The sequence below is a fragment of the Ochotona curzoniae genome, unplaced genomic scaffold, assembly GCF_017591425.1.
Source record: "Ochotona curzoniae isolate NIBS_2020 unplaced genomic scaffold, NIBS_Ocur_1.0 scaffold_4505, whole genome shotgun sequence".
Lineage (NCBI taxonomy): Eukaryota > Metazoa > Chordata > Mammalia > Lagomorpha > Ochotonidae > Ochotona > Ochotona curzoniae.
The window spans coordinates 23,725,496-23,740,363 of NW_024467118.1; the positions used below are offsets into that span (position 1 = coordinate 23,725,496).

The 14,868-nt window shown below is 44.0% G+C and overlaps 1 protein-coding gene across 5 annotated transcripts in view; it reads left to right on the top strand.

Moving 5' to 3' along the window:
• Window positions 1–12,937: 12,937 nt before the first annotated feature.
• The window catches only part of UBE2K (ubiquitin conjugating enzyme E2 K), a 44,168-nt gene continuing 42,237 nt past the window's right edge, over window positions 12,938–14,868 (top strand). Inside the window, exon 1 of one of the 5 annotated variants that reach the window (XM_040966389.1) lies at window positions 12,938–13,235. In XM_040966389.1, coding sequence (XP_040822323.1) covers window positions 13,173–13,235 — 63 coding nt within the window. In that variant the 5' untranslated portion in view covers window positions 12,938–13,172. The remainder of the gene's footprint in view (window positions 13,236–14,868) is intronic. The other 4 variants (XM_040966392.1, XM_040966390.1, XM_040966391.1 and 1 more) reach the window with 4 other exon arrangements.

Consider the following 14,868-nt stretch of genomic DNA (forward strand, 5'->3'; position numbering starts at 1 on the left):
TTGGTGGCAGATACTCAAATTCTTGATGTATCCCCTCTTTCCTTGCAGGGTGCTCATTGGCAGACAGCTGCATTGGAAGCACAGGTACTCAGATACGGGATATGGGTGCCTTAAACGGTGGTTTAACTGTAGCATCACAAAATTTATCTCTATCCTGCCTCTCCTATCTGTAGCTCAAATGAAAACAACAAATTTACTATTTTCTTCTTCCACAACTTTTCTGCATCAAAATGCTCTTGGCTCCTGGTCCAGCAGACATGTTTCTCTGGAGGCTAAACTAACCCTGCGAGTGATAGTTGTAGGAATTTGCTCCTGCACCTGCTCCTTTTCTGGCTGGCATCTGTGATGGCTCAATAAACTGTTCTTTCATAAATTCCTTGGTTTAGCTTCCTCTCTGCCCTCCATATCCAGATAGTTGGCAAGAAATAGTGGAATAGTTTGCTTACACAGAGTAAGTTTTCTTCATTCACATTATGGGCACTCTCTTTCAGGTCTTCACCAACTGTCATCGGGAGAAGCAATTCGTAAATATTCCTCTGAAGAATCACCTGGAGGACTGAACCATATATTGCCAGGCTCCAACCCAGAGTCTCTGATGCCACAGCTCTGGAGTGCGGGCCAAGAATTTCTATATTGTCTTGCTGTATTATGTTTCAAGTGAATCTAAATAAATTGGTATTTTAAAAAAAGATTGATTTATTTTTATTGGAAAGGCAGATATACAGAGAGGAGGACAGACAGAGAGGAAGGTCTTCCATTTGATGGTTCACTCCCCAAGTGACCACAACGGCCATAACTGCACTGATATGAAGCCAGGAGCCTTTTCCAGGTCTCCCACATGGTTGCAGGGTCCCAAAGTTTTGGGCTGTCCTTGATTGCTTTCCCAGGCCACAAGCAGGAAGCTGGAAAGCAAGCAGGGCTGCTAAGATAAGAACCGGTGCCCATATGGGATCCCAGCACGTTCAAGGCAAGGACTTTAACTGCTAGGCTATTGCACTGGGCCCAAATTGGTATCTTAATTTTGGCTAATATGGTTTTATTTTGAAACAGAAGTTTTAATTGAGCCTAGCCTGATAGCAAAGAAGCCTTCAAGTTTAGTCTTGTTGTCTGCTAACCACCATGTTAATAACAGTGCAAAGGAGGTAGTTTGGGTCCAGTACTTCTTCCTTCAAGTTTGACATCTGGAAGTTAAGATAATTGGCCATTTTAGAGGAATAAACACTTGTGCCATTTGAGCCACATCCTACTGTGATTTTATTTCTCCATGAGACAAGTGTTTGGCCTAGCAGTTAAGGATGCCCACATTCCACGTCAGAGTACCTAAGTTCAATTCATGACTCTAGCTACAAATCCCAATGTCCTAATAAGGTAGACCCTGGGCGGCAGATGAGTCAAGTAGTTGGATCTTTGACATCCTTCAAGGACACTCAGATTGGGTTCCCAGTTCCCAGCTTTAGCCTGGCCATGCTCTGCCTGTTGTGGGCATTTGGGGAGTGAGCCAGGGAATAGAAGATATCTATTAGTCTTCTCTCTGCCTTCTCTTCACATACACACAAACAAAATAAGCAAAATGATTTGAATAGATGCTTTTCCAAAGTACAAATGACCAATAAACACATGAAAAGATATGAAATGTCATTAGGGATATGCAAATTAAAACCATAATGATACAGTTTCATACCCATTAGGATGGCTATTATCAAAAAAAGCAAAATAATAACAGTTATCAAAAATGCCCAAAAACTTGAATGTGCATTCATGTTGGAAATCTAAGATGGTAGAGCCACTGTGGAAAAAGGCATGGTAGTTCTCCCAACATTAAATACAGAACTACCACGTCAGATCTAGCAATTCCACTTTTGGGTATGGATCCAAAGGACCTGGGATCAGTATGTCAACAAAATATCTGCATTCCCATTGTGGCATTTTTCATACTAGCCCAGATAAATAAGCAACTTAGGTGTTTATCAACGTACAAATGGATGAAGCAAATGTGATACATGTATATAACTGAATATTACATAGCCTTTAAAAGACAAATGCTATAGCTTGTGACAACAGAGAAGACCCTGAGGGAAAATAAGCTAAATGACATAAGCTAGCACAGAGAGATAAATATTATGTAACCTCATTTCTATGTAGAATCACAGAGATTGGGGTACAAAGTTGATTACTAGCAGCGGGGTGGGGGGAGGGTGGAGAAGGGAATATATTGAACAACAGGTAAATTTTCAGTTTAACTCCAGGGTGCTGGTTTCAGCCCTGGCTGCTCCATTTCCACACCAGCTCCCTGCTAATGGCCTGGGAACGCAGTGGAGGATAGCCCAAGTGCTTGGATCCTGCACTCATGTGGGAGACCCAGTAGTAAACATGAATACAAAAGTATGCCAAAAGGTCAAGGAAAACCAAATTAAAATTTTTTCATAGTACTCATTTTCCATGAAATTTTGAAGATTCTGTGCATGAGACAGCACGGATGAAAGTGATGATGTTATACATGAGCCAGGCACAAAAGGTCAAATATTACATGACTTCAATGATGTGAGGTACCCAGAATTCAAATTGATAGGCAGAAAGAAGTAGAATAGTGCCTCGCAAAGCCAACAGCAGAGAGGGAGTATGGAGCTATTATTTAGTGGGTACAGAGCTTCAGCTTAGAGATGAAAGAGTTCTGAAGATAGAAGGTGGTGACAGCTGCAGAACAAGGTGAACATACATAAGGCCACTGAGTTTTTCACCTAATCGTCAAAATGGCATATTTTATGTCAAGTATATTTTACCATCACTTCTGCAGATAAAATGCTCAAGATGGAATGTTGAAAAGAAGTCTGGTAAGTCTGTATAGAAAGATTTGGAACATAACTTTAAAAATTATTTTACTTACTTTACTTGAAAGTCAGAATTATGGGCCTGGTGCAACGATTCAATGCTAAATCCTTGCCTTGTAAGCACTGGGATCCTACATTGGCATCAGCTCATGTCCCTGCTGCTCCATTTCCCAACTACCTCCTTACTTGTGGCCTGGGAAAGGTTCTGGCTCCTGGCTTCAGATTGGCTCTGCTACAGGCCTTGGTGACCATTTGGGGAATGAACCATTGAATGGAAGATCTTTCTGTCTCTTCTTTCAATAAAGCTGGTCTGCCTTCCCAATAAAAATAAATAAATATTTATTTAAAAGAAAGGGGGAAAAAAAAGGAAGAAAGAGAAAGGGAGGGAAAGAAAGAGTTACAGAGAGACAGAAAGGGAGACAGGAAGAGAGCTTTCATCTGTTGACTCACTCCCCAAATGGCGACAATGGCTAGAGCTTTGGCTGATCCCAAACTGGCAGCCTGGAGTTTCTTCTGGGTTTCCTGTAGGGGTGCAGATGCCCAAGCACTTGGGCTACCCTCCACTGCTTATATGGAATGCCAGTGTCACAGGTAGAGATCAGCCTGTTACACTACCACTTTGGTCCCTGGTATCTAGAATGGGTAAAAAGGTTTTGCACATCTTAAAAAAAATCTGCTTAGTTTTAAGTTTGTTACTTATATATACATATGGGAACCCTATGTTATGCTAGCTAATTGAGGAATGAGATGTGTTGTCCCTAATCAAAAACACAGAATTGTGAAATTTCAAGATTACTCAATATTACTTTTATGCTATCTTGCTTTAAAACTAACATCCCTCCTGATAGCAATATAGTTTATAAAAAAAACTATACTAACATCTTAATGATGTATAAATGTGAAAATCATTTTTCTTAAAAAAATTTTTTTAAAGATCTTTTTATTGCTACTGGAAATGTGGATATACAGAGAGGAGGACAGACAGAGAGAAAGATCTTCTGTCTGCTGACTCACTCCCCAAACAACCGAACAATGTGAAGCCAGGGGATTCCTCCAGGTCTCCCACGCAGGTGGGTGCAGGGTCCCAAACCTTTGGGTTGTCCTCGACTGCTTTCCCAGGCCACAAGCATGGAGCTGGATAGGAAGCAGGGCTGCCAGACATGAACTGGTGCCCACATGGGATTCCAGTGTATGCAAGGTGAGAATTTTAGCTGCTAGGCTACCGTGCCAGGCCAATAAATCTTTTTTAAAATGCAAAACCATAAAAAGGTGAATAAATGTATTTGTATAAAATTCTTTTTAAAAAAGATTTACTTATTTTTATTGGAAAGTAAGATTTACAGATAGGAGAGACAGAGAGAAATATTTTCCATCTGCTGGCTCACTCTCCAAGTGGCTGCAATGACCAGAGCTGAGCCAACCCAAAACCAGGAGCCAGGAGCTTCTTTCAAGGGCTCCCACGCGGGTGCAGCGTCCCAAGGCTTTGGGCCATCCTTGACTGCTTTCCCAGGCCACAAGCAGGGAGCTGGATGGGAAGTGGAGCTGCCGGGATATGAACTGGTGCCCATATGGGATCCTGGGTGGAAGCAAGGTGAGGAATTTAGCCACTAGGCCATCATGCTGGGATGTGTATGAAATTCGCAGCACAAAGCTTTTTCTTGGGATGTGTAGATGAAGAGCATGTTCCTGCTGGGTTGGTTTTAGTTTTAATTCCAACAAGTAATGATCAGACTTGTGTAAGATTGCGTGATCGTGTCTAAGTCATGCTGTTTACCAAATTCAGAAGGTAAACAAATAAATTCAGAAGATATGGGAGAATTTTTTTGCATTTTATGCCCTGAAGTTTTTGAGAAGAGGGACTTATAACTGGGTCATGCACACTGGAAAGAAGCCATTCCTAAGATGGGTCAGCTATACTCAGCCTAGCTATACTGAGGTGAAGGTGAATACGAATACCCTTTCCACTGAGCACTGAGAGACAAATCTGTCTCGAATCCTGAGGCTGATACGTGCGGAGGTCACTTCCCTTTGGCCTTTCAGATGGTGACGTTCAGCCAAGGGGGGAAAGTGTTAACACTGAGCTGCTCTGAGAGGCTGGTTCTTCACTTGCAGAACACAAGACAGGTCATTTTCCTCGGTAACAGTAACACAGCCAGAGACAGCCAGAAATTAAGGTTGGACCTCGGCATTGTAGACAAAGTCATAGCAACACTCAATAAAAACCACAGTAGGCCATTGCTTTGGACTAAGCTCCTGTGCTAGGCCCCGACAGACCAGACCCAAAACCAAATGGTGTGGCTCATACTAAAGTTCCATATCACCAAGCTGAAACCTGTTTTCAGGTGGAAATGACCTTGTGAGAGATCAATTTTGGAGAGCCAAATTTCTGAAGCAATACATTTTTAAATCTTTTTTTTTAAGGCAGTGTTGTCACTTTATTGTTATTACTATGTTATTTACTTATTTATTTTAGTGAAAGGCAAGAGTTGTTTGATTTGAAGGGAAAGCAGAATACTATTATTTATTTGAAAGGCAGAGTTACAAAGAGAGAAGGAGAGACAGAGAGATAATCTGCCATCTGCTAGTTCACTCCCAAGATGGCTGCAACAGCCAGGACTAGTTCAGGCCCAAGGCAGGAGTCGGGCAGCAACATGGGTCTTCCACATGGGCACATGTGGGAGAACTTGAGCAATCCTCCACCACCGTTCAAGGGGCACCAGATGCATGGAGCTGATTGGAGGCAGAGCGGGCAGGACTCGCACGGGAGGTCTAACCTGCTAAGCCATAATCCTGGCCCTCAAACAGTGCCATTTCAATGAGCATGCCGGTGATGTTCCCACTACTTTAGTCCTTTACACACAAGAAAAGGTAAAGCAACAACCTGGTGGCTGCATTAGCTGTTTTTCTAGTTTTCTGTCTCCCTGTCCCTGCCTTACAAGGAAGTTGCCTTTAAAAAGCCTTTTGCAATCTACAAAAACACCTCTGCTGCTCAGCTCACCGGGTCATTTATTTTATCCCAGAATGAAAAATAAAACTAATTAAGATCATTAAACAAAAATGTTGTAATTTTGTCCTTCGGCAGTAGGAAATAGCTAGTTAATGAGAAGAATTAGAGGAACTGACTATTTGTAAAAGTTACAAATATGACAAAGGCTAATAATCAGCAGGGGATCCCTAGAATCTCCCGGCTTGAAGAAGAAAGGCGGGGGCAAGATTAGGGATGCTTGAAAGAACTACAGCAGTATGGCAGCGGAAGCTAAGGGAAGCTAGCGGGCAGGAATGTTGGTAAGAAAACAAAAGCAGCATCATTAAATCCTGTCTTCACCTCCTGTGGGAGCCTCTTACTGGCTACTCTAATCGAAAGGTTGGCTAGGTAGAAGCTAGTTGCTTGTAGACTTCAGTGAACAGCCAGTTGTCTTGTTGGCCAGTTCATGTCATTGAGACAGAGTTAGGCAGATTTGGAAAGTACCTTCAACTGGGTTTAGGGTTACCGCATTGAGGCCTCAGCAATTCTAAGCTCTAAAATAAAGGACTGCTTTACAGGAGCCCAAGGAATGAACCAATTCAGCAATACCAATTGACCAATTGAGGGCACTCCAAGGTGACTGGCGTCTTGAGTGGGGAGTGTGAGGGCCCAGCTGCCTCTGTCTCACTTGCCTCTGTGTTCTCCTTGGACAGAGCAGACCTAGGAGAGTCCTTGCCATAAAAGCACCTCCTGGAAAGACCTGTGTGACTATCAGGGCCCATGCAAAAAGCTGGCAGTGAAGTTACAGACACCAAGTTTCCACGTCGTGCTGTGGATTTTCTGAAAGCCACGGTGGTGGAGGTTCTACGTTGGAAATGATAGAGACTGCATGACAATCAATACCATTGTGCCCACCGACTTGGAGCTAAATTTAGCAGCTTGTGGCTCTGAAGGCTGGTGTCCACTCCTGTTGTTTCAGCTCCTCATTCCAGCTGCAGAGGAGGTCAGAGTGTCAGGGAGAGAGGAGCTGAGCAAACAAGACGGAGGGGGCAGAGCTCAGAGAAAACTAAAATGCTGTCAGAGTTTGGGTTGTGTATTCCAAAAAGAGAGTTCAATGAAAGGCTTTGGGAGAACAGCCAGCCGTAAGAAATAGACAGGAAAAAAAGTGTCAAGAAGCCAGCAAAGCACAAAGTCAGGAAAAGGCTGAAATAATAAAAATAAAATTAATCTGCATTCCAAAGAAAAGAAAATGTGAATCATAACGATAGTAATACTAACTTGCAGGATCTACCCAAAGGAAGACTTGCATTTGAAACGCTTGCATTTTCAAATGATTGCGGGCTAGCCAAGCGCTATGACGCCTTGCTGAATTTTTTTTTTTTCACTTGAATCAACACATCAAAATATTTAGAGACAACTGAAGTCACCTGATGAACTTTACTCCATTCAACCAAAAAGCGATTTCACAATCTTCACACACTCTGTATATTACATATTCTGAAAGTGTGTGATTTTTACATCTAATCCTCTTGTCTTTAAAAAAGGTACTCAAATGTGCTCTTCAAAAATACGGACAATCCCAAACAACTTTCATTTACATGGCTGAAATCTGCCAAAATTGTATGAAAAATGAAAAAAAAACCTATTAGAACACTCATTAATAAATCTAACAACCCCATGGCATGCTTACATATACCCTAAAGCTTTAATCAAAAATAATTATTCTTCAAAACTATAAGCTCTGTAATGCTTGGCTTAACAACATGGCTAAATTTTCCTATCAGCATTTTTTTTTAAGATTTATTTATTTTTATTGGAAAGTCAGACATAGAGAGGAGAGAGTCAGGAGCTTCTTTCAGGGCTCCCACGCGGGTGCAGGGTCCCAAGGCTTTGGGCCATCCTTGACTGTTTTCCCAGGCCACAAGCATGGAGCTGGATGGGAAGTGGAGCTGCCAGGACATTACCGAAACTCATATGGGATCATGGTGCATGCAAGGCAAGGATTTTAGCCATTTAGTAATTGCACCAGGCCCCCTATTAGCTTTTGCATTCAATACATGGCATATGTTGTATGAATTGAAGCACACATAGGAAATCTACATATAGATATGTAGTTGAAAAGGAGAGGAATTTTGAAATGTGCTTGCTGTTTGATACTACACTAAAATTAGACCAGTAATGGTTTCTTAACTGCAATCTGCAATCTGCAATGTTAACATTCAGCACTAAAATTCATTCCTGAATCTTGAAGGGATTTTTTACAGTACATTATTATTATTAGTACTCATTGATTATTTGAAAAATACTGGTGCATTGACTCATGCAAATCTTCCAGATGCCAATACATTTCATGGCACAAAACCACATTTGTTAATTTCATCAAATCTATTCATGGTCTCAGGTATAGGTTCTAAAATTCTAAAATTTTCAGCTGAAAGCTGAATTTGACTAATGGCCTGAGATTCTTCCAGTTGTTTTTGTTGAAATGACAGGCTTATCTTTATTTTTGATGAAATAGTTGCCAAATGCCTGAGTCTGAATAAAGTTTGTCTCAATCATTATTTTAAGAAAATATGATATACCAGGGAATAAAGTAGCTTGTTCATTTTGCAGCTCAACCAACTGCTAAAGTGTTTACCACACAGACTTTGTTAAGCATGGGAAGTACTTTCTATATATTTCCCATTTTACCACACAGACTATTACTCAAAAGTCAGGGATTCATACAATTAATATTACTACTTCTTCAAGGATATTCTAAGGTGAAATTGGCATTTAAAAAAATATGTGGTATGAATTTATTACTAAGAGAGAAACTATATGACCCATTATTGCTTGACATCATTGGTGCACACATCAGAAGGAAAAAGACAAATAATATCTTAGTATTATTTTGGTAATAGTTCAGGCATGCTGGATAACTCCCTAAAAACATCTTAGGGATTCTCTAAGTGTCTACAGACCATAGTTGGATGTGAATTTTCTCCATCCCTTTTAGAATTTAAATTACACAATTCCTCGGGGCTTTTAATCCCTTGAATGCTCAAGAAACATTTATTTATTTATTTATTTATTTTTATTACAAAGGCAGATATACAGAGAGGAGGAGAGACAGCGAGGAAGATCTTCTGTCAGATGATTCATTCTCCAAGTGAGCACAAATGAGCGCAATGGCTGGTGCTGTGCCAATCTGAAGCCAGGAGGCAGGAACTTCTTCCGGGTCTCCCACACGGGTGCAGGGTCCCAAAGCATTGGGCCGTCCTTGACTGCTTTCCCAGGGCACTAGCAGGGAGCTGGATGGGAAGTAGAGCTGCTGGGATTAGAACTGGTACCCATAAGGGATCCTGGCGCGTTCAAGGCGAGGACTTTAGCCACTAGGTCACATTGCCAGGGTCAAGAAAGGTTTATTTAAGTAGCTAATGACAATAATCAGAACTAAATCATGAGAGTGAGGGGCTTTACTTAAATTTGTACTACTACTGTTATTTTCCATTTCTTCAGTGACACATTAGTCATTCAGTAACATGTTATTTAACTTCATGGTGCTTTTAATTTCTTCTTTTCTTCCTTTTGTTGGCTTTGTTTTGTTGATTTTCATTTAAGGGGATATATAGTAATTTGTGTAATGGAGATTATCCTATTCGGATGTGAGGATACAATGCAGTATGCATCTCTACTTCCAGATCAAAGATGGACTCCCAATGAAACTGTTAACTATATCTTGACAATAGATGCTGGACTCTTTGCCATTGTCCATGCCCGCAATAATAAACATGACAGTTTATGAAGAACTATACAGTAATACTATAGGGGAATTCAGTGTGTTTATGGGGAACTTGGGCAAGAGGGTAAGGGAAATCCCTGGGCCTATGGAACTGTATCATAAAATGATAATAATAATAATAATAATAATAATAAAAGTTAAATAAAAACCTTTGTTTTTAAATAGGTGAAAAATACAACAGGATACTTGGTGAAGTCTCCCGCTTGGCCTCCTCCAAAGCACTTAACTTCTCTGAAATAACCATTATTGTCCATTTCTTCCAGATTTTTCCATTGATCTTTCATGGACTCACAGGCAGTATATACAGAAGTGGATTGCTTTTCCCTCACACAAAAGGTAGTATGCTATACACAACACAGAAGACACTGTGCTGTTTTAAAAGTAAGCTTTTTCTTTTGGAACAATTGTAGACTCACAGAAAAGATACAAAATTGTACAGAGATCTTATATCCTTCTTGCTCAATTTCTACTACTGTTACAATCTTATATAATGCGGATTCCAGGTTGGGAGTTTCTGGGGGCAGGGGATCCAGTAGGGCTCAGGTTGCCTGGTCTAGATCCCTGTGTTCACCTGTGAGGTGGGTGCTGGGTTTGTGAGCCCCAGAGGTGGGGGATTTGGGAGGCTCAGGTCTCCTGGCCCAGATCCTTGGGCTCACCTGCAAGACTATGTCCTCCTCAGTAAAAAAGGCAGAGCAGTGGACAAAGACCCTGATGCAAATGGAGAATATGGCAGCTCTTTTGATACACAGCAGAAGAAGGAAAACAGAACAAATTGGACAACTACCCCAGATAAACAATGACAGTAAAATCTCAGTGAATGGAGACTTGAGGTTGACCATGTCAGCCAGTGGATATTGGGAGGGCTGCATCATCCTTGGATCAGTGAAACTGACAGCATTTCAGAACTATCCAAAGCCCTGGGGCAGAACCCTCAGAATATCAAGACCCTGGGTTGATATCAGGGGGCAGTTTCCCTCCCTGGGGACTGGAACATTTGGAAGGCTGGATGTTGTTTCTCCCTTTATTTCTTCTCTTCCCCCAGAAACAAGAAGAAATAGCAAATTTGGAAATAGTGAGTTTACCCACTTTTCCCTAAACCTCAATCCTTCCCACCCTGATCAACCATATAATCATTATAAAAGATAAAACAAGTATTTAAAAATTTCATGTAACTGGCCCCGGCAGCATGGCCTAGCGGCTAAAGTCCTCGCCTTAAATGCACCGGGATCCCATATGGTCACTGGTTCTAATCCCGGCAGCTCCACTTCCCATCCAGCTCCCCGCTCATGCCCTGGGAAAGCAGCCAAGGACAGCCCAATGCTTTGGGATCCTGTACCCGTGTGGGAGACCTGGAGGAAGTTCCTGCCTCCTGGCTCCGGATTGGCACAGCACCAGCCATTGCACTCACTTGGGGAGTGAATCATCGGACGGAAGATCTTCCTCTCTGTTTCTCCTCTCTGTGTATCTGACTTTGTAATAAAAATAAATCTTTTTAAAAATTTTCATATAACTATGTTGCCATACAGAAGCTAAGAAATCAATGTCACTATAGCACTACTAACTAAACGATAGAACTTATTCATATTTCTTCAACATGTACTTCCAGTTCTAGAATCTAACCCAGGATGCTACTTTAGTATGGCGCTGTCTTCATTTAAAAGGTATCTTGAAGGTTCTTTCACAGTGGCTAATATGCTACTGTCTAATTCTCTGGAAGGCCTAGAGAATGGAAGTGGCACACTTAAGGATTACGCATTTTTTAGAAGTTACCAAACCTCACTCCCTCAAAGAAATACCCAAATCCATCTATATCCATCCACCTGTTATTTGAGTTTAGTAAGTTCTTTTCAAGTTTTAAGTTTAGGACTGCAGAATGAAAAAGAATGGTAAATGCAAAGTGTTCAGAAAATTCATATGCTTCAAATAATTTGTACTGGAACAAATCATTGCCTAATTTACATTTTGCCAATAAACCATTGTATCATAACCTATGTACAGTATATAGTTTATTCCTCCTAGGACCGCTAGGGGGCTCTGCTAGAAGGTTTTTTTTGTTTTTTTGTTTTTTTTTTTTAATCATTTATGTCAGTCCACTTCGGAAAGGTTTCGAGAGGATCCTTTACAATTCTGAATTTTTAAAAACTGAAAGAGATCGTCAGCTCTAGTTTCCTTATTTCACAGATGAGGAAACCAAAGCTGGTCAAAGGAGAAGGCATGGGAGAGAAATGTAACAACAACCACAACAAGAAATCTGCTATATTTTCCTGGTTTCAGGGGCTAGTGGCTATTTCCTTTGGTGCTGCCACAATTTTGGTTATTTTTGCAAGACTTCTGTGTGATTTTTTTTTTTTTTTGCCGGACATTTTACTGATACGTTAGATGAATAACACCTGTGTCCCCTAGTCTTAAAGTTCTACTCTGAGGACTTCTCAGCATTAAAACCATCTTATTGACTGCAGACCCCATCAACCACCATCACGCTAACTTGCAAAGTAGTTTCCATTTTAAGCATTTTCCTCCTTTCAGTCATTCAATATTGATTGCCTACTAGTGCCAAACACCTCAGCAGGGTCCTCACCTGTCCCTTCCCCCAACACCATGGCCCTGCAAGGTGCTTTCCGTCAGCTGCTGTTCGCCTTCACGTGTCCCGACTTCCACAGGCCTTAGTTCACGACGTCAGCGTTGTTCCCGCATCCTCAGAGAATGCGTTCGAAAAGCAGACCCTTGGGCCCAGCCTTCGCGCTAAAGATGGGGCTCACCAGTTGCTTTTGTTTTTTTGAAACAGGCTTCCGGGCATTGGATGAAACCCCAAGTCTGCCAACCAAGGTTTTAGTTCCATCGTTCCGTATGAACGGCACAGACTAGAGATCCATCGGGTTTCTTAACCCATCTGAGGCCTTTCAAGGGAGAACCTGTCTTCTCTACGGGTTCCCAACAGCCAGCCTGAGGGTTCAGAACTTGGGGCACCTCAGACGATCATTATTCCTAGTGACACTGTCACGGTACCAGGACACCAACACGACCGCAGTGGCTGTCCTAAACGGCCCAGGGCCGGCCCGAGCTCCGGCGGCCGCGCTTTCACCACACGCCCCATGGAGCCGAACGAATCTGGCTGACTCAGGCCGAATGGGGGCCGCGGGGGGCGGGAAGCCGTCAGGCCGTCTCCTCCGGCGGTAAAACGAGGGAGGGGAAGAAGGGAGGCCAGGGCAGGGCCGGGCCAACGAGGAAGCCGCACCCTCCAGGCCCCAGACGCCGGGGCAGGGCGGAGTCACGCGTCCGCCAGCCCCGGCCCGAGTCGCGCGGCCCGGCCCGGCGCGGGCTCCAGGCTGAGGCGAATGGGGCTACAACGGGAGAGGCTGCGCCGCCCGGCCGGGTCGGCGTCGTGCGCATGCGCGGACCCGGCGCCATTTTGGTGGCCGGGCGCGGAGGTGATTCCACACCGAGCAGAGCCCGGCGGCTGGGGTGGCAGTGGCAGCGTTCGCGTGCTGGGATCTGAATCGTCGAGGGAGGAGGAGGTGGAGGAAGAGGTGGCGGCGGTGGCGGTGGTCGTAGCGGTGGCGGAGGAGGCGGGTACGAATCAGCTGCGGGCGGAGACATGGCCAACATCGCGGTGCAGCGAATCAAGCGGGAGTTCAAGGAGGTGCTGAAGAGCGAGGAGGTCAGAGATGAACTCCCGGACATCCCCTCACCCCCACCTCGGCCCAGGGCGGGCGGGCCCTCCCAGCGGCGACCCCCGATCTCCCCTTGGGCCTCGGCGGGGGGGCCCTCTCCGCGGCCGCCCTTTTGCCTGTGGAGAAGCGGCTGCTCCCCCCCTCTCCTTCCGCCGTCTTCCCCTCCCTCCCAGGGCCCTGGGGTGGACGGCTCGCTGGCGGGCGGCCTGGGGGAGGGATAGAGCTCTGGGGGTGGGGGTGGGATCGGGGGAGGGCAGATGGAGAAGGGGTGCGAGCTCTCCGGAGAGCTCCGAGGCGGTGGCAGCAGCTGGGAGTGTGGCCGTGTGGGGTGGGAAGGGAGCAAGGCCGAGCCCGAGAAAACCCGGGAAGTGGGGTTGGGGGAAGGGTTGAAGTGGTAACTGGATCCCGAGAGCCGCGCCGCTCCGAGGCCCCCACTTTTCAAGGTATTCTGGGTTCTTGCCTGGTAGGCCTTGACTGTCCTTCGCGAAGGGAAGGCGAGATGAGAGAGCCCTTGGGTGTTGCTGAAAGGAGGACATTCAGAGTTAACTCCCTCTTCGTTGGGCGTTGGGAGACATAATGGGATACTATTTTCTTTGGGGGAGGGGATAAAGGAATTTTCACCTGAGATGGGAAAATCAATTGCAAGCGAGATCAGTATCTCCCTTCCACGTGTCCTCCCATCCGCACCTCCCTACCCTAGAAAAGGCTCTTTATTGACAACTAGTGCCTTTTCACGGGCCGCAGGCCGGATCACGTACTAAAAACATTTACATATTTGTAAGGAGGAGAAAAAAATAGCGTTGTGGATGCGTAGCTTATTTGAACACGTTATTTACAGGTTACAGATCAGGGGGTCCCGTGAAAGACAATGCTCTGACGTGCTGTGCCATGGAAAGTTCATTATGATGCCCCTCATAGTTAACACTTGTTTCTTACTTGTGAAAAGAAGATTAAAAACAAAGGATTTCACCGTATTAACATGTTTTTGGCTCTTTATTAAGTGAATAGTTTTCACTCAGCGGTGTACATTCTGCCCTGCCCTAGCTTGTGTGTGTGTGTGTGTGTGTGTGTGTGTGTGTGTGCCCGCGCGCGCGTGCACGCACATACTGGTTTTTTTTTCTTCTGCTCCTGTGTCCTGCAACAGTTAGATTAGTTCTGGCTACATTGACTTATATAAGATATTCAGTATGTTCTAGTAATTCTGACTCAGAACCACCCAAAGTGTTAGTACAGTTGGCCATAGCAAAACAAAAGAATTCCAGGTTGTTCCCTCGAGTTGAAATACTGAAAATCATCATTTTTGAGGTTCACACTCAAGCTGTTAATTGAATTTATCATTGCTATTGGTGGTTTTCTATTGCGATTGTTACTTGGAAATGTCGGTGAGGATCTGTGAGATTCGGCATTCCCAGGATGTAATGAGTAATGGACGCGAGTCTGGTGGCTCCCAGACTGGATGTGTACCCCTGAGTCTCCTGTGATCTTGGATCTTTCCATACAGTACGTCTGCAGAAAATCCGATCATTCCATAAAAATCAAAAAGGACGAATACTGGCAGGGCTGTTCGCTAGTGGCGTGTGTGTCCTGACCAGCCTCACAGAGCATGTGTGTGAACTCTGT